The sequence below is a fragment of the Idiotropiscis lumnitzeri genome, chromosome 12 (genome assembly GCF_059441095.1).
Source record: "Idiotropiscis lumnitzeri isolate Australia: NSW breed Sydney's pygmy pipehorse chromosome 12, RoL_Ilum_1.0, whole genome shotgun sequence".
Lineage (NCBI taxonomy): Eukaryota > Metazoa > Chordata > Actinopteri > Syngnathiformes > Syngnathidae > Idiotropiscis > Idiotropiscis lumnitzeri.
The window spans coordinates 7,513,117-7,534,610 of record NC_142402.1 but is presented as its reverse complement, the minus strand read 5'-3'; the positions used below and the strand labels follow the sequence as shown (position 1 = coordinate 7,534,610).

Genomic DNA, 21,494 nt, shown 5'->3' with positions numbered 1-21,494 from the left:
TATCTATTTAAGCATACTGTGTTTTAGAAATATCAAAGTTTGAAACAGGGAGTTATACCGGAGGCCCATTTCAATAGTACATCGTTTCTTTTGCAGCATTTTAAAAAATATATAAGATGCTTACTTTGATCGTTTAATGAAGATCCCGCGTGATATCGCGCAGTTATTTTGTTGAAATATAACGTATATTATTGACTACTACTTTGATAGACTCTTACTACGAAATGACTGAATTTTAGTTTTCGTTTATCGGGGTACCAGGTAATGAAATCATCTTCGCTACTTGAGGCACTAGCGTCCCCTTGTGACATAATGCAGACACTGCAATAGGCAGAATGAATGAGTTGCCCACTGTACATTATATTCAAGAAACTACTTTTGTAGAATAATGTGACTCAGATAAAGGTAAAAAAGTAGCCCTCCAAATAATTACTAGAGCAAGAGTAAGTACTCTGTGAAATAACTACTCAAGTACTTAATAGGTGGTGCGTATTTCTTCTTTTGGTTTAACCTGAGAATTCACGTCAAAAAGAGAAAAGAAAATCGTGCCCATCAATATCAATTTACCTAAAACAATAAAATTAAATATTTAGTAAATCTATCTATCTATCTATCTATCTATCTATCTATCTATCTATCTATCTATCTATCTATCTATCTATCTATCTATCTATCTATCTATCTATCTATCTATCTATCTATCTATCTATCTATCTATCTATCTCTCTATTTGTATTTGTATTGCACTGGAGAGGGGAGCCCTCTAATCTCGTTGCACACTTGAGTACAATGACAATAAAGGGATTTCTAATTCTAATTCTAATTCTATCTATCTATATGTATATATATATATATATATATATATATATATATATATATACACGTATATATATATAGAGAGAGAGAGAGACCTGTGATCCCTGACGGTTGTGCAATGCAAGAAATTGAAATTAGTCAATTTTACTTAATTAGTCTGAAAGTTATTATCTATATACCACAAATGATGTATCTTTGTTCGCCTATCAATACATATAAATGGTGACTGTGAACATGCAATCTCCACACAGGAAGGCGGCAGCGGACAGTCAAACCCCTAACCTCAGAGCCTTGGAACGGTGAGGCAGACATGCTAACCACTAACCACCCCACCGTACTGCACTCAATTGTTTGTCATTGAGTATAATGTATTGATTAGGTAGAGATGCCCCGAAAAGCAAGTCCACAAAAGCATTCTTCTATCTCCATTGTTACTACTTCAACTACATTAATGTGACAGTACAAATTACAATCTTACTTTAAAATACTTGTGCCAATACTAAAAAAAGGCCTTTTCCTGAAATCATTGGACAGTTCAATATGAGCATATATTCAAATGAATGAGAGGGAGGCAGCAATTGCGATGATAAACCAGGCAAGCGTAAGTGACTACATGTGGTAGTACACCACTCTTTACCCATGGCTGCCCTGCAGAGATTAACCTTGCTGCTCGCCAATGGCTCCATCTGTCTGCGGCCCTGAAAGAAGGATATTTGCGTTTCACCATCCTTACTCTCTGCCCCATGCTGCACTGCTAGGTCCACGCCAACGCCAACCCTGCTGGTGGGAGCTATATTTACAAACAGCTGCTGTGGCAATGGCTGCCATACCGTGAGAGGGAGGCATAATAATATTTAGCCTGATCTGTGATTTGTTTATAGCAAACATGGTGACATACAGATAACATTTAATAACTACTTAACAAAACATATACGCTCCTTTAAAAGGACCCACTGGACCATTTTAATATAGTATACTTTAATATGAGTTTGTCATAGAAATTTCTGTGTAAGTAAACATCTGATGCAGGCATAAATAGACTTAGCAATGTGATATAGTCATAACAGCACTTATTAAAACATTTAATAATTAGCCAGAGAGGAAGACTTGTCACAATGACTTCCAAAGAAGCTCACAATGCACAGGGTTACTTTATAGTTTTACTGTTCACAACTGCAATATTAGTCATACAAACTAAATAAACGGTTAGACGCATAAGCAAAACATATTTAGTTAACCAATTCTTATACACCCTTTCCCCCTTTCTCTCCAGTAAGAAATAGTTTTGCTCTCTGGAACTTCTGACATTTTTTCTTGCTTCCCAAACAAAATTCCCTCTATCACCATTGTAACAATTTTCTTCCAGCTTTCTCACAAGGGGAAGACCAGGAACCCAGAAAAGGTGGAGTACTTCCACCCTCCCATCAGGTTTCCTCTCTCTAGTCGGAGGTAGGCCTTGTCCCCTTTCTCCATGATCACCAGACCAGCATTTGTGGCTGCTTCCCTGGTCACATCCTGGTCTCCCGCAAAAGCAGAAATCATGGGCCAGCCGTTCACCATTAAGCTGACCTGAAACAGATTATTGTACACTTTGACATTGTGATCCTTGGCAGTTAAATACAGTTCAGAAAATACCACAGCTGAATGACTTACCTGAATTGTCTGTCTGTTGTAGGCTTTCACAACATGGAAGTTGAAGCTGTAAACGCCTCTTCTTGGTGCAAGGAAGACGCTGCTCTCCTGATCAAAATGACTGCCCACATTCACCAAGATCTGAATTGACAGCATGAAAGGATAGAGAATGTACACAAGAAGGGTAAAATGCCATGTAAAAACTGCCTTGGGTATCAGTTTACAAAATATTACACAAATTCAACGATGAACTCAATTTATATTGTTACATATAATTCAGAGATAATTGTTGGATTGGGATTTTTTGTTGTGGCACTCATTGTAAAAAAAAAAAAACCTTGTAAAAGTGTGTGATATTGAATTGAGTTACAAATTACACACAATCACCTTTCTTCACCTTTCATTCCTATTAAATGCTGTAGATTAGGTATGTTACAAATTATGTCCAATACTTGTTAAACAATACAATGCTATCAGAAATATCCACACATTTCAATAATACTAATAATAAAAACATTATTTGAAATTAATTAATAATTTGGGATCATTCATATGTCACATATAGTGTTGTATGCAAACTTAATCCAGGACATTGTCAAGTAGACTAGCAACAAACTATCTCATTTTTATTTCACACTCTTCTCCACCGTGCCTCCGTACAGTATGCATACTGTACATTTGAAAAAAAATGTAAATATAGGTGCTCAATGCAAGGTAGAAATTATAGCAAATTTGCCTTAAAGCTAGTTGTTTAGCCAAGATAACATGCATTTTTTCATTTAAATCCTTCAAAGTCTCACTTTATTTTCATGCCCCCCTCAAAATTTCAAAATGTTGCATGCACACTTACATTATCAAAATAGATGATCATTGTGCGATTGCTCATGTCCGTAGGCTCATGGTTGGTCTGGCGACTGGCAGAGAAAGCGACTCGTCCGCTGCCCGAGCGGACGGACATGCCCAGGGCGTTCCCAGCAGGTTCCGCTGAGGGTGTGGAGTCACATACCACCAAACATTTTCCCTCAAGAATGATGGGCTCTGTGTCATTCTGCCCGTTGACCCTTGGTGCCCCCCACAATAGCAGCAGAGCCAATAGTACGGTAAGATCACAGGTAAGCATGACTGACTCTCGTACAGTTAGCCAATTGTTGTTGATTCTCCGACGGGGAAACAATGGTGTACCGTCACTGTTCGGAGTTGTTCATTCCTCGTTGCGGTAAAAATTTCTTGTGTGCCAGTCCAAAGTCCCAAATCGCCCTGTCAGAAGGCCTCAGCAGAACAATGACAACGAGACCTCTGGTCCCTTCAAGTTGACTTCCTCAGCAAAAAAAACAAAACAAAAACAACTGACAAGGCAGTTGAAAAGTATCTGGGGATGGGAAGAGTTTGACAAGATGAGCAAAGTCTTGATGGAGGGGAGGATGGTTGCGAAAGATGCATAGATTTGATAACACTAGCAGAAGGATGGAAGACGGAGGTGCGGGTGGGGGGGCGTTAGAAAAAGAGAGGGGGTGGAGGAACAACTCCACTGAGTGACCATCTGTCTTGTACACGTTGCTCCTTCCCACCTAACGCTGTTCGCTCAACATGCATTTCCTCACATGGTGCAAACACATTCTCACTTGTGCACTTGTTTCACACTCAAGCTAAACATGGACCATGTATTTTGAATCTCTCTCCAAGCTCAATAGTTAAACAAGTTGACTGTGAGAAGTATTTCTAAAAACCAGAAGATGCTATCAAGCTATATTATTCAACTTAATTAGTGTAATGAATGGTAAAAGAAAAAAAAGGTGTCACCTGCATCCCTTTGAGAAATCTTGTATGATATATACTCCAAGCTCTGGGAAATCATGGACAAATAAATGTGTTCTTCCTCCTCGTTCCTCACATAATTCAATGCACGCACCAGTCAGATCTGAGCCAAGACAGATATGTGATCATCTCTCTCTTTTGGTTCTCCCTCTCTATCTCTAGCTCACTCTGCCACCCCCACTTTACCTCCGCCTCTCTCATTCTCAAAGCTACATCCACCCACTACTACAGTGAAATTTCAAAAATATCAAAGTAATTGAGCATGAAAGCTGTTTCAAGGGAAGTACTTGAGTGAATATAATGTATGTGTATGTATAATTCTGTTACTTAAAAGCTTGCTCACAAAAAAAACCCAACAAAAACAGGTCTGAATGTGACCTTTAGTGTAATGTCAACATTTTCTTCTGCCATGTCTCAAAAGTCCAAACAACACTTGGCAATCAAAACATCATCATACATGATGCCACGTAAGACATTGGCGAGTCTTGAGACTGCTCAGTAAGCATCACAAGTATTAACAAGTGTGTATTCCGTTTTTTGCTTTATTGACAGACATGTTAATGTTATCGCATCACAATGAAGACGCTTGCCTGTTTTCCACACTTGTCTATTGGCCATCTTCAAAAGTTCAATATTGTTTCTTTTAGTTGTTTTTTTTAAATTATACAGTCATTAACTTGTGTTATACTGTACTTGCAAGACAGTTAAGAGTCGCAAAATATTATATACTTGATTATTGATGGCAATGATTTGAGCAGGGAATAACTCAAGTCAATTATATGAATTCCAATGGGATTTTTCTTCCAATAAAATTAGAACAACTATCAATCAGGCTGTTTGATTGCATTTCCATTATGTTTAAGATGTGATGAGGTGAGGCTCACAATTAAATATCCAGCATGTTACACAAGGTTTCACTCCAGCTTGTCATCACAGTTCAACTATTACCTATCCATCAGCTTTGTGACATAGCACTCTACCTTCCCTTGGTCACCTCAGACATTTACAATTGAAATATGGCTGTTGAGCTCCGATTTATAAAGTCCAAAGCCCAAGGACACTGGTTCAGTGAACGTGGTCCAGAAAGTGTGGACATGAGTTAGGTTGTTCGATGGTCCCACTTCAGAGAAGGTGATGGTGCCCGCACTGTAGTCTACAGCGACTGCAACTCTTTTGCCAGTCATTTTGTATGCCAGACGTGTTTTCTTGCAGTCGTGCCAAGCAGCCAGTTTCCTGTCATGTTGCTGGGTCAAACTCCATGAAAACTGGAGAAAAAAAAATTGGTTAAAAATACAGTGGCAGAAAAAAAAATATACATATTTTTTTGTATGGATGAATTGACTTGTTTATCATATCAGGAAATGTATTGGATGGATTCTGTTTACTTTGATAATCAGCACTAGAGAATATATTTTTCTTTGCTCAAGGTCTACATCTGCATTTTTACCAACTGGTATTGTAGCATTTGCAGAGATGACAAATAAATGACATAAAATCAAATTTGAAGACGTCAATTGGTATAGTCATAGGTTCAAAATGGGACAGAGTCTTGCTGCCAATTGCAAAAAAAAAAAAAACGCAATTGATGGGCAATCTCCCTTTGTCCCCAATTAAAAAAAACACAATTATTAATAGTGTAAACCTTAAATTTAACGCAAAATAATGGTTAGGGTAAGCACAAAAATGAAAATCTGTGAGTTTTTTTTTTTCGTAGCAAATTGCTGCATGGGATTGATGAAATCTGTGAATATAGTGGGCCATAAATATTCAGGGAGTGGAAACTCTGGACTGAAAGGCTTCAATGATTGAACAACTCCAAATTTGAACAAAAATACTATTCTGCAACGTATAGCGGGTAAGACAGGTTGGAGATATGAAAAAGATGAAAATTAATACAAAGCAACAACGACAGTTGCACTTACTTGACATGTGCCTATGCAATAGTGTTAACTCAAATTCACCGAAAGCCAATAATATGGGCTCTTTGGGTTGATATGTCAGACTTGCGTTAAAAATTTACCAGTTCTACTGCACTTAATTTAGCTTTATTAGTAGTACCAACAAGTTAACACACATACCACGTTGTTACCGAAGGAATTGCATTCCTTCCCCTTCCGTCCAATACTCCGATAGCAGATGGCGATATCCCAGAATCCTTCAGCTTCTAGTTCCCAGTAGTGAGTCCCAGCAGCGAAACTTTGAGCTGTGAGGACCTGTGGCCAGTGGTCGAAACGTTCTGGGTGAGCTACGCAGGGCAGACGTGTTTTAACCCTTGTGACCAATCGCAGGTCATCAGAGATGCTCAGAAGCGGATGAGATGTGTTGGTGTCCAGAGTCAGAGGGCTTGTCACTGTGGTCGTCAGGAGAAAAAGAAAATCACCTTTAGCTATTGGCTAAAACTGTTACTGTGTATCTTCAACCAAAATCAAGACAATCACTAACCACTATTGTCTGTTAATGTTTCATTAGATTCATGTTTTGCTCATGAATTGCGTCCCTCCCACATTCCAAAACTAGTTTTACACACTGTTACAAAGAATGTTGACATATGGTTACTCACAGAGCTCCCTCTTGAGTTCACTGAGGCAGCGGAGGGTAGCAGTGATGAACTCTCGATACTTGCCCTCTATGTCTTCCAAAATGTGCTTCCTGTCCAAACTGACAGGTTCGGGTGTGAAAAGGGGACTGCTAAGGTCAGCTAGTAACCTACAAAGCAAGAACACACGCATCTCATTGGAAGGACATGAAGTAGCTTTACTAGATTACTTACCGCATCTTTAATGCTGCTCAAAATGTTACAGATCTGTACATTTTTGTTGTTGAAATGAACCAAAGCCTTGGTGTCTTTGTAAAGGCAGACTTTCTAATACCATGTCGGATTTCATTTGGAGAAAATGCAGCAGTACTTAATCTTGTGATTGGCGCTATACATACAACTGGTACAAGAACCTTGCCATTGACTTACTTTGTGTCATCAGATTGAAAAGCCTGCAGAAAGTAGAATACACGAAGCAACTCGATTAGTACCGTGGCCATTTTGAAAAATGCAGCCCCACTTGTATTGCAGAGTAAATCCAATCCTGATCACAGTGGCCTATCTTACCCAGATGAGCAGGAAGGGATCGGTTTCTGCTAGCAGTGAGGTCAAGTAGTGCTGGATGTTCATCGTCTGGCTCACGTCCTCCCTCACTTTGGAGCAGTCTTCATGCACACGCTCAATGATTTGCTGTCTGTCCTTCTTAGTGAGCTCTACTAGACCCTCCACCAGTTTCTCCACTTGGACCTGCAGGTCTGAGCCCAGGCGCTCCACTTGGGTATTTTCCTCCATCAGACAGTCCTAGTCAAGAACTTGTATATTACCTTGATATAAAGATTCCATTTGAGCAATTTGACCGTTACTAGAAATGTCATGCGATAGCTAAGAGATGCTCCTGCCTAGCTGAAATGCAACGGTAGGAAATTGTTTGGAGGCTTTAATGCTGGTTAATGCATGATAGAAATGTATGCTCTAATCTCTGCTCCATAGCTGTGAATATGAGCGGGATGGTGATGACATCAGAGCAATGGGATATAGATGCTTAGTGTGTGGCGAGCTTCAGGCGATGCCATGACATCTTTTCTGCCTCATGCTTTTGGGCTTTAATTTCACCTGCGAGCTTTGAAAAAGTCTTTGAACTGAAAAAAAAAAAAAAAACAGTTCCTAAACATAATAATGTCATTGCGTTAACATCAATATTAATGCTTGACTCAGCATTTAGACAATTTTTCATCCAGGGTCCCGCCAGCTGTTGTGAAATGCCCTATAGAAATAAAGTTGTATTCTATTGTATTGTATTCAATTGTATTGTATCTTTTGCGGTACCCTACAAAGTGCCTGACTAAGCTTTTATGGGTACCAAAACACACTTATTTGCCCCCGTTGCCCCCACCATGAATATAGTTTGGTTGAAAAGAAAACCAAAATGCTCACACTTTTTGAGGCCACAAGCAGCAGCTTAGTTTGTTTATACCTCGGAGTTGGCTCAGTTTAACAATATACTGTCATTAAATATTCATATCATTGTGAATTATCATTATATATTAAATCCATATCTCTGTGAATTATCATATTTGTATATATATATATATATATATTATGGAACTTTATTGATAGACCAGCATTAAATACTGATTGTAAATCCGCCGAACAATGGTTTCATGACTACTAGCCTGTGCTTTTCCTTCTATATTTAATTTTTTTCAAGGTTTTGTATTCTTAATATTCAAACATTTCGTAATTTTTCTTTAACACCAGGACTACCAGGATATTGATATTGTTGAAATGGTGATTCTATATGGCTTCCTTCTTATGTCTCAACTACCACACTATTTTTTATTGTAGGATTGTTGTCACAGGGATAATTTAGTCATTTATTGTGCACATCCCACCCCTAGTTTTGTGACTATATAATCATCATTTTTGTCAATGGTAGGCTACAACTTGGGTAGAAAGTCTGCTGTGTCATCATTACTCACCGCAACGGTGGAATCTATGTTGGCATACTCTTCCAGTATTTGCTCTCCATTCTTTACTTTCTCCTGTGACTTTCCAAGCAGCGTCTGGAGAATCACCTAAGAAAACACACATCTTTGAGCAACATAAATTCCCAAGCAAACGGTTATACCAAAAAAAACCCCGAACCTTTAGATCCTCTTCCACTTGTCTTAGCCCCTTGACGTTATGCTGAACGTGGCTTCCCTCTAGCAGACAGTCACAGCACACATATACCCTCTCATCAGCGCAGTAGTAGCGCAAAAGCTCGGTATGTGTGGGGCATTTTCGCTGAGACAGGTCGCCCAGCGGATTCACCAACAAATGAGTGCTAAATGCAGGTCTTTCCAGGTGGTGCTGGAGGTGTTCTGCACACAGGGACACTTCGCACCGCAGGCACGTTTTGACCGCCAAATGTACCAGCCCTTCGTCCGCATCTGGGCAGCAGCAGTCGCAAAGCACTTGGCCGTGCTCCTCTACGCACTGAGAGCACGTAAAATGACCTTTGCCCTCACCGTTAGTGGTCCAGGCCTCGCGGATGCAGGCAGGACAGAAGCTGTGACCGCAGGGGAGGGGGTGGGACTGGCTGAAGCTATCTCTGCAAACAGAGCAGGTCAACTCTTCTGTCGCGGATGCCATTGTGAGGCGATGTTTGTGAAGTTCCTAAAGTGTACTGACAGCACAATGAGACACAGCAAATCAATATGAATCGTTTTATAAAATGAAAGGAGACTAAATTGTGAAATGTTAAGCTCAATTGCGCGCTGTATTCATTCACACCCTGTACATCTCCTGGGGGCGTGTGATGCTAGTGACGCCCCACGGCCATGTTTTTTGCTCACCTTATTAGACCCCAAGATCCCAATCAAAATCTCAGCCTCTCTCTATTTTTGTAAAGGGGCATCTTTGACAACGTAAGGATAGAACATACCAACATAATTTCACATGGAAGGCCCAAAGTCCTCAAAAAATACATAGACAATTGTATTTTCAATACAGATATCGGAAAAATTTCAGCTGATTTTTCACTGCAACTCTGAACTACGATACTAAACTACGCTTGTACTAAACCACTGCTCTTAAAAAAATCAGTTCAGCATAGGAAGAAACGGCATTGACATGCATTCCGTAAAGCAAGGGTTGAAACACTGACACTGGCAGAGTCTTAAGTGTTGACTGTAATGGAGGGATCAGGAGATCATCCTTGACAGCTTGTTGACCTGATTTTCTGTCAGCAGTTATATCTCCAACCGCAAACTCACTACACATTATATCAACAGCAGTTTATTAAATGAGGAAAAATGTGGGCAAATAAATACAAAGCAAACAGAGAGGTTCTCACCTGTAGGTGTGTTGTTGTTTGCAGTCAATGGCCATCGATCTACTTGAGGTGCTAACTATGCTGACCCGTGGTTAATCCCGACGGATTCACCTAGCTACTTTAGTGTCTGGTTTAACCATGCACTGCACTGTCACGTGATGGTGTGGTGGGAGGAGGCCCTGAAACAGTTAAGTAAGTACAATGTTGACTTGTACCGTCTTACAAAGTATACACTGCTCACAAAAAGTTAGGAGTATTGTGCTTTTGGGTGATTGGAAAACAGCACGTTATACAAATAGTACTGAAATGTTGACCAGTTGAAAATGTGCATTAAAAAATTTAGAGGTCAAATTAAGTTTAAGGTAGGCTGTCTTCAAACATATAGTTAAGTACACTAATTTGCTACTTTTATTTTTACCTACAATACAAGGAAATCCAGTACAAGAGATGTATCATCGATCAAAAGATAAAAATTGTTAGATCTCGCTGACAGTCAGAAAGATGCGAAATTGTAATTGTGACTGGAGAGTAATTAGGTAAAAGTAATTGACGGTGTAGTGGTTTACTCCCTTGAATGTGCAGGCTGCGAGAGTTCCGTTCGAACTCAAGACCAGTGTGAATGGTTGTTTCAATGTGCCCTGTTGTTGACTGGTGACTAGCCCATAGAGTCCGCCTTTCACCATATCTGTAGATCAGTACAATAACTACAGAACATGTATAAAAAAAAATAGTTGTCTGAATGTCAAACAATGATGAACATTTTTATCTTAACAATGGCCAGACTTTGATACACACATCCACACCATGATAGAGATTGCATTAACGAACAGGAAACTGATCAACATTAAAGCTGCTAATTAAACTCCTGATATCTGTGAAAATGGACATAGCCATGCAAAATATTTACTACAGCTGGGACTGCATGCGTGCTTCTAATTGTTGTTCTTGAGCGACATCTAGCGATATTTTCGATGTAAGACACGTTCTTTTCCTTTATGATGCCTCTCTGGTTTACTCTTCGTTTACAATGGCATAATATATTCGTTAATCTTAACAATTGTAATACATATTAATAGACATGAGACAATTCGATAAAGAAATACTTGGGTGTACTTATTATTTGTACTGTATTATACTTTCAAATTCAAAGACATTGTCAAAGACATTCACGTGACGATGATTTGGAATTTCACCCCAGTTAAATTTTTTAAATACTGATCTAAACTGAGCCATCCATTTGAGAGGGTGTGTGTGTGTGTGTGTGTGCGTGTGTTTTGTGCGTGTGCGTGATTGTGTGTCTTGCGCGAGACGCACTCGGAGAGCCAATAAGGAGGTAACCGTGGTCACTGTTTCCCAGAGGACCGTCTGGCGGCGAGGGTCATTAATTATAACAAACAGACAGAAAGACAGACACTCGGTACCGCAAAGAGCGCAGACAGGCCCTGAGACGTTCAAAGACAAATAAAAAAATAGGCCTCCTCCCCTTTATCGAGTCCATCCGCACCGACATGCCCGCCCATGTGACACCGCAGCACACCCAGGAAGAGTTGTTTATTTGTCAGTAAATAAAAAAAAAGAGATTAGTGAGGGAGATAAATAATTGAGGGGGAAATGCGGCTATCCTACTGCGCATCCCTGGTGGTGAATAGGGAAATAGTGCGCCAGTGTCCCGCCTGAGAGGAGGCGTCGATCATCCGAGCTCCGGAGCCTCTCCTCCTTTTTATTATTCCGCTACCAAAATCATCCTTTTAAACATGGTAAGTTATTTTTGTATCATGATCAAGACGCCGTGTCGACTATTGTGGCCTATAGGGGGGGTTGGGATATACATCCGGGACATTTTTTTTCCGGTCATAATATTTTATGAATCATAACTTGTTATGATGTGGGGGCGCGCGCGGCGTGCAACAGGTGCTCGTACAGTAGCGGGAGCGCGCATTTCGCTGCCATACATATTTGTGTGCGTGTTTACGACGGACTTTGCACGCCTGCTGCCGTGTCGTCGTGAGGTTGGCGAGATGGCACGACAGGATCTTGCTGGCATAATGGACGGACTCGTATTTTTTTTTTTAGCAAATAGCGCAACCGTTTGTTTTACTAAAAATAATCGGTTTAACTAGTCATTGACGATCATTTAGCCTGCCTTGAAGAGTACGGGTTTGACTCGATTTGAATAATAATAATAATAACAATAATAATAATGATAATAATACATTAGATTTTCATGAGTAAAAGCAGTGTTAATTTTGACCTTATTTGTGAATAACTTAACTCGTCGTCATTCGTCTTTTCTTTCTTCCACCAGTGCACCTCTCTCCACGTGTTAAACATGTCGGCGTGAGGGTGAAAAGGGAGCATTGTGCCTCCACTCACTGGCATCATGTGTTGGAGGAGGAGGCGATGTTCATTCAGCTGTGCTCTCTCAACGCCATTGTTGCAAATTCCACCTCGTCTCAAGCGCCTTGTTTACCAGCTTCTCCCTTAGAGAATGATTGTACTGAATCGTGAGAATCGCCACACTTCTTTCAATTGGCGTGTCAAAGACCTTGTGTAACAATTGCACTGGCATGAGCGAGCATTTTATTAGTAGCCACCTGAGCAAGTGGTTCATTCCTGTGAAACTAGCACTGGAATTCCAGGCTCGGCTTATGTGCATCCATTTTAAACACACATTTTGATTTGTTTGCTCTTAGGATCATCCATGATGAGCATTTACTAAAGAGAGGGCAATGAGTCTAGGTTCGCCATTTGAATGCCAAGTAGCAAATGAACAAATAAACTGTGTGTGTATAGGTGCGTGTGTGTACGTGTGTGTGTCCGTGTATGAAAGGATTCTCGTCTGAGTGAAACATCATTTTTTCAATTCCTGTACTTAAGTAAAAAGAAACAAATATGGAAAATGCACCTATAGGGGACAAAGATAAAAAAAAAATTCTGCAATGCCAGTTTTAATAACTTGGCAACAAAACGCCTACACACAAAATAGTTTCCCTCCTTTGTTAATACAATACAATATACACCTTTATTTATTTAGCGTATTTCACAACAGCTGGAGCTGTAACAAAGCGCTTTCCATATGGTGTAATATAAATTAGCTGGAAATTAGAAGACAAACACGTTGACAAAATCAAATGTTTTTCTTAAATAGCCTGTGAGGAGAGGTAGCTTGGATAATAGGTGAATAGAAACCATGGAAGGGGGATATTGTGCTTCTAAAAATCAGTCGTTAATGTTCCCTGGTTCATGTTCTTCCTTGGCTCTGCTATGCTTTTTTTCCCTCCTTACACATCTCCAAAATCACAACCAATTAATACATCAACCACAGTTGTTCTTTTTTACATTAGTGTCATCATATGAACAAGCCTATTTTAACAAAGTAAGTTTGAGTTTGACACCTGTGCCTTGTATAGCTTGCTGGATTTTGAACTAAAGCCACAAACAGATGTTGCGACGTTACATTTTCATTTCAAACCATTTTAATGTTCAAAGGAGAAAGGAAGGTGTGTTGCAGTTGTGGATAGTCTATGATGTAGTCTTGCCGCAGTGATTGGTTGCTTTGACATCCTGTAAAACTGAAGCGTCTTCACTTTTTGCTCAGTGCCTTACAGGCCACCCAGAATAGCCTCGCTGAAATCCAAAGACAAACACATCGGCGGTACTAATTACAATAAAATATACAGAACTATCTTCTTAAAATTATTACTTAATCTTAAAATTGTATTGTCGGGTTATAGTTTAACCACCTTCCTATTAAAGCTCACTACCTCCTTAATTTGAGCTATTTTTTTGCTGGGCATGGAACCACGAGCATGCCTATGAAGAATGCTTGTGTGCAATTACTCATTACTTCTTGCATGCAAAGTGCTTTTTGCATATTCAGTACACTTAAGACTGTTTATGTGGCGATGTGTCTTCACATCTGTCTTTTTGATCCTTTTGGGTGAAGTAAGATTCTTGTTGGTCTGTGAGTCATTTGTCTGCCAGGATGTTGTTGTTTTCTTTGCATGCCACCTCATTTTCTTGGCCTTTTTTCTCATCCTTAAACTATATCAGGATTGTGAATGCAGTCTTTCGAGAAGCGTAACAAAAGATTCAGCAAAAAAACTACAGTGCATAATACAGAATGAGATTTGAACCCTTTGAACCAATGGGAAGTAAACCAGAGAGCTTGTGTATGTATGGAATTTTGTGTGTTGTCGAACACTGTAACTATGCAAACACACCATTTATCTGATGTGTATTCAATTCTAAACTTTTATTTTTCCCAGGTGGCTCTTTGGCAGTGAAGTCATATCCAATCCATCCAGATTCTCCCTGTGTTCGTCATCTTTTCTTTTCTCAAGGCACCCAGCTGGATCTCATTCCCGCTCACCTCCCAAGGCCTTCCAGATGGATTCTCTATACGCGCAGAAACCAGAATATTAAATCTCAAACCAGTCCCTCTACCAGCCCCTCAAATACCAATGCTCCTCACTCACTTTTGAATACCCAGACTTAGACCCGTTTTCTTTCAATCTACACCCACCTGCCCTTGGTCTCTTGGTGTTTACACCCAAACCTTCTTGGGTGCACCCATGGCCTCTCCCAAATTGGGCCTGTCAGCCACTACCACGTCCTCATCCACATCATCTTCTACTTCCATGTGTCCTCCGCAACCTGGAAGCCCCAGCCGTGTGCCCGAGGGTCCCCCAAGTCCTGTTACTCCGACACCTAGTCCAGGCGTGGCGTCTGCCTCAGCCGCCCCCACTCGGGCCCAGTTGAGTCTGGCTCTGATATTAGAGGAGCTGCGGGTGCTTCAGCAAAGGCAGATAAACCAGATGCAAATAACAGAGGAGATCTGCAGACAGGTACTTCGTCTAGGTGGGGCATCTTACTCTCTAGACACGCCTTCTCAGCATCTTCTGCCACCCCTACCTCAACTCTGTCTGGAAGACAAAAGAGCCAGCAGCCCAACTACCCAAACCACTGCCACCCAGCCTTCCACAACTGTCGCTCCTCTCCTGGCATGTTTTTCAACCTTACTTCCCTCTCAGGTGGCCAACAAACCTTCAAAATCAAACAATGCCTTGTCTCAAATCCTGCAAACATGCAAGCCCCAGATGGAAAGCACGGGCACCAATCCAGGGCTAAATAGTTACCTGAGAGTAAACACGCAATCTTCAGACCATTCCACAACTTCAACTTCCGCCATGACTTCTTCCACCTATCCTCTTGCTTTATCTTTGGCTCTACCAAACCACTATTTCAATGAGAAATCTCCAAATGATATCTCATTGAGTGAGCACTGTGGCAAGTCCTACCTAAATGCGGCCCTCTCGTCGGTATCCCCAAACGCACAATATGCTTTGCAATCTCTCTCTGGGGGGGTAAACCCTTCATCTACCTCTTCCTCTAGCAGTACGAGCCGGCTCCAGCATGCTTGTCGTTTTTGTGGGAAGATTTTTAGTGGGGACTCTGCCCTGCAGATACATCTGCGTTCACACACTGGGGAGCGGCCCTATCAGTGTCCCGTGTGCCTCAGTCGCTTCACCACCAGGGGCAACCTCAAAGTGCATTTCTTACGCCACCGTGAGCAAAACCCAGAGCTCTCGCTTTCACTTCTTCCACCCTCTTTGTTTGGCGTGGCTTTGCGGGCCACTGGGTCCGCTGATATGAGTCAGACGAGTAGCAGTGCTTGCAACAATAGTTCTTTGAAGATGTCAGAAAAGAAGGCAAAAAGCAGGTCTGAGGATGAAGTATATGGAAACGACATGGAGGTCAGCGGTACCAATAGTGGGTTCCCCCTTGGGGCATCAGGGGGGTCCACCCCTTGCACGCTACCTCTGCCTCCAAGTGTGGATCTGGCCTTGATTTCACATTCCTTACTTCAGCTTAATAGGGCAGCAGCTGTAGCAGCTGCAGTCTCAATTGCTTCTGGCTCATCTTACTCATCTCCCTCCACCTCCTCAGCCCCCTCGTCTTCACTAGCCACCTCCTTACTTTCAAATCCAACGTTTTCTTCACCCTCTACCATCACAGGATTGCTGAAGGGTTCAAAGCACTCAAATAACTCTGATGAAAACACCCCCCCTCAAGCTCCCATGCTTTCTCCTGCCGCTTATTCCCAGCTCGCCCACCTACCTAAGCTTCTTTTCCCATCTGGTTCCTCGAGCTCTACCTCAAGTGTCACACACTCAACACTGCACCCAGCTTTGGGGTTGCTCTGTAACCCAATACCCTCAAATCCAGGCGCCCACCAACAGGCTTCTTCTACCTTTTCAAACATCACTTTCCCTTTTTCTCCCTTTCATAAACCTGCCACCACCGGGGCGTCATCCATGGCTTTCTCTACACCCACATCTGAAACCTCCAAGTTGCAGAGGCTGGTGGAGAAGCTGGAAAAGACACCTTCTCAATCAACTTCTCCATGGACTTCTTCTTCTATTTCCACCTCCTCAATAGAGGTGCAATCAAGCAATACCATGCCCTCCCCTGCAAGTTCAACTAGCAGTAATTGCACAAATGCCAGCACCTCTACCACATATATCATGGCAGCTCCACCCTCCTCTACCCCTGTCTCCACATCTGTTTCAAACTTCACCCGACAAATGGTTGCTGCCCTTGGCATAGGTGCCAATAATGCAAGTGCCATTGCAGGATCGTTGCTGCCTGCACTGAGCCTCACAGGTGCAGCCAATAATTTGGCAAGCAATCAATGTGGAGTGTGTCTTCGGGTTCTGAGCTGCCCCAGAGCTCTGCGCTTACACCAAGCTACGCATCTTGGAGAACGTCCTTTCCCCTGCAAGTTGTGTGGAAGATCCTTCTCAACCAAAGGCAGCCTACGGTCACATCTGGCAACCCATCATGCTCGGCCCCCCAACGCTCGTGTCCACAACTCTTGCCCTCTTTGCCAACGTAAATTCACCAATGCTCTTGTACTTCAACACCACATTCGCATGCATCTTGGTGGTCAACTGCCCCCGGTAGGCACCGACGAGTCTACGTGCGAGATGACGGCTGAATCAAATGATAAATCTTTGTCACAAGATGAATCCAACAGCAGTGAACGAAACAATGCTGAAAGTAAAACACCTCAATCTGGCAACTTAACGGACCCATCCCCGAGTTCACAATTTCAAAATGTAGAAACTGACTCATGTCCAATTTCTGATAGTAAACTTGTTCAATACACTGGAACTAGTACCAAATCTGGCCCCTGTAGCCCAGACCTCAACCCCCCCACTGATCTTAGTCCCGTCCCCTTTATGAATACTGCAACACGAACTCCACCAGCAACAACTGATGACCCTCCTTTCCTTTGTGCAAGTGCCCAACTGCCATTCACCCAGCAAACTGAATTGAATGATTTTTCTCTGGTGGACAAAGACGACCAAATTGAGCAACCTGCCAGTGATCCGTTCTCCAAATCTGCTTCACCTGTTGCTCAAACCACTGCATTGCATGATGTCATGGCCGTGGACTGTGACAAAACAGCCTCATTTACTGATACATCCATTATCCCCACATCAAATCCGCAGGATCTACAAAGCACATCTGCAAATTGTGCCCCCTTTGCTTATAGCTGCCCAAATACAATTTCTTCTTCAACACAGAATCAAGATGTTATTACGGCTGTAGACACTCCAGCCCCGGATGCAGGCTTACCCTCCTCCGGGATCCAATCAACTGAGCCTAGGGAAGAAGGCAGAGATCAGTTTTGTACTCCAACAACTCCAACACGAGCAAAAGTGCCTGAGGAATACCCCAAAATGATGTCAGCCTCAGAAAGTGCAAGCCGTGGTCAAGGAAGTGATGCAAATAGGGCTTCCACTTTTGCAAGGGAGGCAGGTCAGAATTTTAATTTTGACAAATATGAGAGAGACAACCAAATTGATGGTGTGAATAAGATTATTGGATCTACCCCAAGTGAATCACCGGAGGTTTCTGTTCCTCTCAGTCTAGCCCCAACTCTCCCGTCTCCAATAGCTCGCCCCGAAAAGAAGACCTATTGCTGTGCTGAATGTGGAAAAGCATATGCTAGTCGCAGTGGGCTAAAGGTAAGAACATGTTTTTGAACATCAAAACTGTACGACAAATCACTCAATAAACATCTTGATGTGCTGAGCCAGAACAAAAATTTGAACGTGTAAAGTCTGTACAAATATAAGGATTATTCCATTTACATGAAATTAGATATTTATGGAGAAGCAAAACTGCCAAAATCCATAATACATGAATGTAAAAATTAAAACAAAATGGAACTATATTTATTAGTTTACTTATATATATTGTTTTTCTTATTTCAACATATTTTTAATGCATTTGTTTCAATTATATTTTTTATATTTGTTTTTATTTTCATTTTAATTTATTTACTTTTGTTGCTGCAATGCAGAAGGAAATGTTATTGAAATGAGTGTGCGATCCTATGTGAGTTTTAGGTTGGACTATTAACACCTATAGGTTGATCGACATTCAGAATTTGAACCGCCCGCATGACCATCCATGATCGAATCCAAATTTACTGCCATTGAGAAATGTGTCGTGTTGACCGTCAAGACTCAAAAATTCTCTCTGAGGCTTGCTAGCAGGCCAGGCATACCTCATAGATTTCTGCACTGTCGATCAACCAATAGGCGAATCACGACATACTTGGGACACCACTTCATTTCAATAAAATTTTTTCTTCATTGCAGGACCAAAATTGCACAAATCAAAAATAAACAAAATTGAAAATTAAAAATTAATATAAAAAAAAGATAGAATTTAAATATGAAATAAAAATTATTTAAATAAAATTAACAACAAATGTAAAATACAAAAGAAAAGTAAAAATGAAAAATCACCAAAAATAAAAAAAAGTTTTAAAAATTTAAAATATATTGCAAAATAAATGTGGAAATACATAACAAATAAATAATACAAATACAATTAAATATCACATTATTTGTATTTTATTTTATTTGATTCCCTTCAATTTGATTTTATTTTCACTTTTATGCATTTTATATTTTGGTAGTTTTGCTCCTCCATTGATATTGAGTGTACTCTCACAAAAATATATATTTGAATTTATTTTACAAGTACATATATATCTTACAACATTTTTTTGGTATGCAACGTCTTGGCTGGCTGTTAGGCTCCAGCTCACTCTCATGAGGACATGCACTGCAGAACATGAATGGATAGATGATGTAAGAGTTGTTACTCCTCAAGGGGAGGCATGCAGAGTGCATTTTGATCAAGATACCTAAAATGGGTCCATGCACAATGAATGGTAACAAATCACATCTGTTTGATTTACTGTAATCCAGATTAATAAAATAAATGAATAAATAAATAAAAATACACAATCACTAGCCTCCTTTAGTGAGTATGAAATCAAAATAAATTCTGGATGAATCTTATTGTTTTGTCATATTTTTTTATGTCAGCACTTCTTGCTTGAACTTTTGCTCTATTCCTCATTTTTCCCATGCACAGGGTCATATGAAGCACCATGGCGTAGTAACCAAAGCTGCCCGCCCTTTAGCCCGCAGTAGTCGTTCATGTGCTGACCAAGCTCAGTCATCTACGTCAATAGGCTCCTTGACCATTCCGGCCTCCACAAGTGCAGCGGGTTTCTGGAACCAATACCAAGCGTTCCTCAACCCCAGTCCTGGGTCAACTGATGATACTGCTCCTGCCATCCAAGAAATAAATGAGTCTGCCAAATCTCCTTTGCAGTTTGAGCTGGAAAAGGGTCCTCTCAATGAAGCGGGAGATGAATGAACTTGACTCCGTTTGAATTGCTGAATACCGCTTCCTTACTGCATTTCATGTAGCCTGTCAGTTTGATAGTCACAGTAATGTTTGTATGTGAAAGTTGTGAGTCAATGGGTTTGGTCTTATTACAAAAACAGACATACTGTATATCACAATCCAATTATTCAAGTAAATCTGTTGTCAGTAATTGCTGTGACACGACTTGTTGACTAACTAAGCGTATCAATGTTGTATGTTAAAATCTGGTTTTGTTTTCTACTCGTCACTGAAAGGTAATGTCTACCTCAGGTATGGTATTCAAATCTGACCAATTACCAAGAGGCTCAAGCAAAAGAGACTTACTTCAGAAAGAATTTCACTCCGCAATAACAAACCAGATCAACAATATCAATGCATTTCTGTGTGGAATATTATGTCATTTGGCTCCAATGTTCGGATTCATATACAGTGCAATAATGCATTGTGAAGTGACCAGAAGCACAACTGCAGTGTCTGTGAATCTACTGAGGACATGAACAATATGAATGTTGTTTGGTGCAAAAGTAACCTGTGGCACAAGCTACTCAAACGATATAACGTTTATGTTTGTTGTGAACCGTACATTCATTATATCTGTATTAAAAAAATGAGATGGGAACAAAAGGAAAATGAACAATCATCTTTATTTTTAGAACACATTTTAACATTCATTGAGTAAATGTATTCCTTTTCAGTGAACACAGTAAGCACACACTGGAGCACAGGAAGAGTGTGAAAAGTTGAGTGTTTAGGGATCTTGCTCACCTGTGTGTATATATATACATATATACATAGGTCACTGATGGTGTAGTGGTATACTCACCCGAGTTGTGTGCGGGTAGCGTGGATTCAGTTCCCACTCAGTGATGGTGTCTATGTCTGCTCTGTGACTGGCTGGCGACCAGTTCAGGGTGTAGTGCGCCTTTCGCCCGTAGTCAGCTGGGATAGGCTCCATTACCCTCCCGCGACCCTGTACAGGATAAGCGGTGTGGATAATGACATGACATGACATATATATATATATATATATTATGCAGCCCTACTAGTCCAAACACAATCTTCTGAATAATATTAAATTTGTTGAAAATGAATTCAGCTACAAAAGGCACCCGTGAGTATCTATCTCAGGGATAGCCATTTTGCAGAAACAGATCTAACAGAACGAGATAAAACAACAAACCTAATTCCAATGAACTTAGGATGTTGTGTAAACCAAACACAACATAATACAATGATTGACAAAATCTTTAAAATAGAATTTATTTTATGTGCAGTTTTGTTTCATTTGTTCCAAGTAATAAAAACAAGAACGGTATATAGTATAGTACATTTCAGAATCACTGTGTGAACTTCAACTATGGGAAGAGTTAAAGCGAGTCAGTACTTCTACTTTAAGCAGTCTTTTTTCCTGCCTCAATTTGTATTTTTTTTAATACTCAAGTACAAAGAGGGGCTACTTTTGCTGCCTCTGAGTCTCTTTACTCACTTCCAAAATAAAGTTTTTGTTTTATAAGAGGTGTGAATCTTACGGCACATTGACTAATACAGTAATTGTGATTTTACAGTTAAGAATGTCAAGAGCTGATTTTTGCCCAATGTGAGCGTTAGATGGCGCAA

At 40.7% G+C, this 21,494-nt stretch overlaps 3 protein-coding genes across 7 annotated transcripts; 1 reads left to right on the top strand and 2 right to left on the bottom strand.

Moving 5' to 3' along the window:
- Positions 1–1,777: 1,777 nt before the first annotated feature.
- cbln12 (cerebellin 12) lies at positions 1,778–4,395 on the bottom strand. Of its 2 annotated transcripts, none has more exons than XM_088311102.1 (4): positions 4,249–4,395; positions 3,299–3,432; positions 2,470–2,589; positions 1,778–2,385 (listed from the first exon to the last, which is right to left on the bottom strand). In XM_088311102.1, the coding sequence occupies exons 1-4, from the start codon at positions 4,301–4,303 to the stop codon at positions 2,188–2,190; spliced, it is 507 nt and encodes a 168-aa protein (XP_088167228.1). In that variant the 5' UTR covers positions 4,304–4,395; the 3' UTR covers positions 1,778–2,187. The 2 variants fall into 2 exon arrangements, with proteins under 2 accessions (XP_088167228.1, XP_088167227.1); XM_088311101.1 differs by having other exon boundaries at positions 3,299–3,817; positions 4,249–4,371.
- A 278-nt stretch (positions 4,396–4,673) lies between these two features.
- trim110 (tripartite motif containing 110) lies at positions 4,674–12,621 on the bottom strand. Of its 4 annotated transcripts, XM_088311498.1 has the most exons (10): positions 12,367–12,434; positions 10,137–10,294; positions 9,310–9,467; positions 8,945–9,162; positions 8,779–8,874; positions 7,367–7,600; positions 7,229–7,251; positions 6,824–6,969; positions 6,342–6,613; positions 4,674–5,528 (listed from the first exon to the last, which is right to left on the bottom strand). In XM_088311498.1, the coding sequence occupies exons 3-10, from the start codon at positions 9,431–9,433 to the stop codon at positions 5,259–5,261; spliced, it is 1,383 nt and encodes a 460-aa protein (XP_088167624.1). In that variant the 5' UTR covers positions 9,434–9,467; positions 10,137–10,294; positions 12,367–12,434; the 3' UTR covers positions 4,674–5,258. The 4 variants fall into 4 exon arrangements, with proteins under 4 accessions (XP_088167624.1, XP_088167623.1, XP_088167622.1 ...); XM_088311497.1 differs by lacking the exon at positions 12,367–12,434 and adding an exon at positions 12,489–12,621 and having other exon boundaries at positions 4,675–5,528; positions 8,945–9,467; XM_088311496.1 differs by having other exon boundaries at positions 4,675–5,528; positions 8,945–9,467; positions 12,388–12,436.
- Positions 11,614–20,501, top strand: sall2 (spalt-like transcription factor 2). The gene is made up of 3 exons (XM_088311494.1): positions 11,614–11,872; positions 14,384–18,151; positions 19,578–20,501. Exons 2-3 carry the CDS (start codon positions 14,690–14,692, stop codon positions 19,863–19,865), a joined length of 3,750 nt encoding a protein of 1,249 aa, XP_088167620.1. The 5' UTR covers positions 11,614–11,872; positions 14,384–14,689; the 3' UTR covers positions 19,866–20,501.
- Positions 20,502–21,494: the final 993 nt, after the last annotated feature.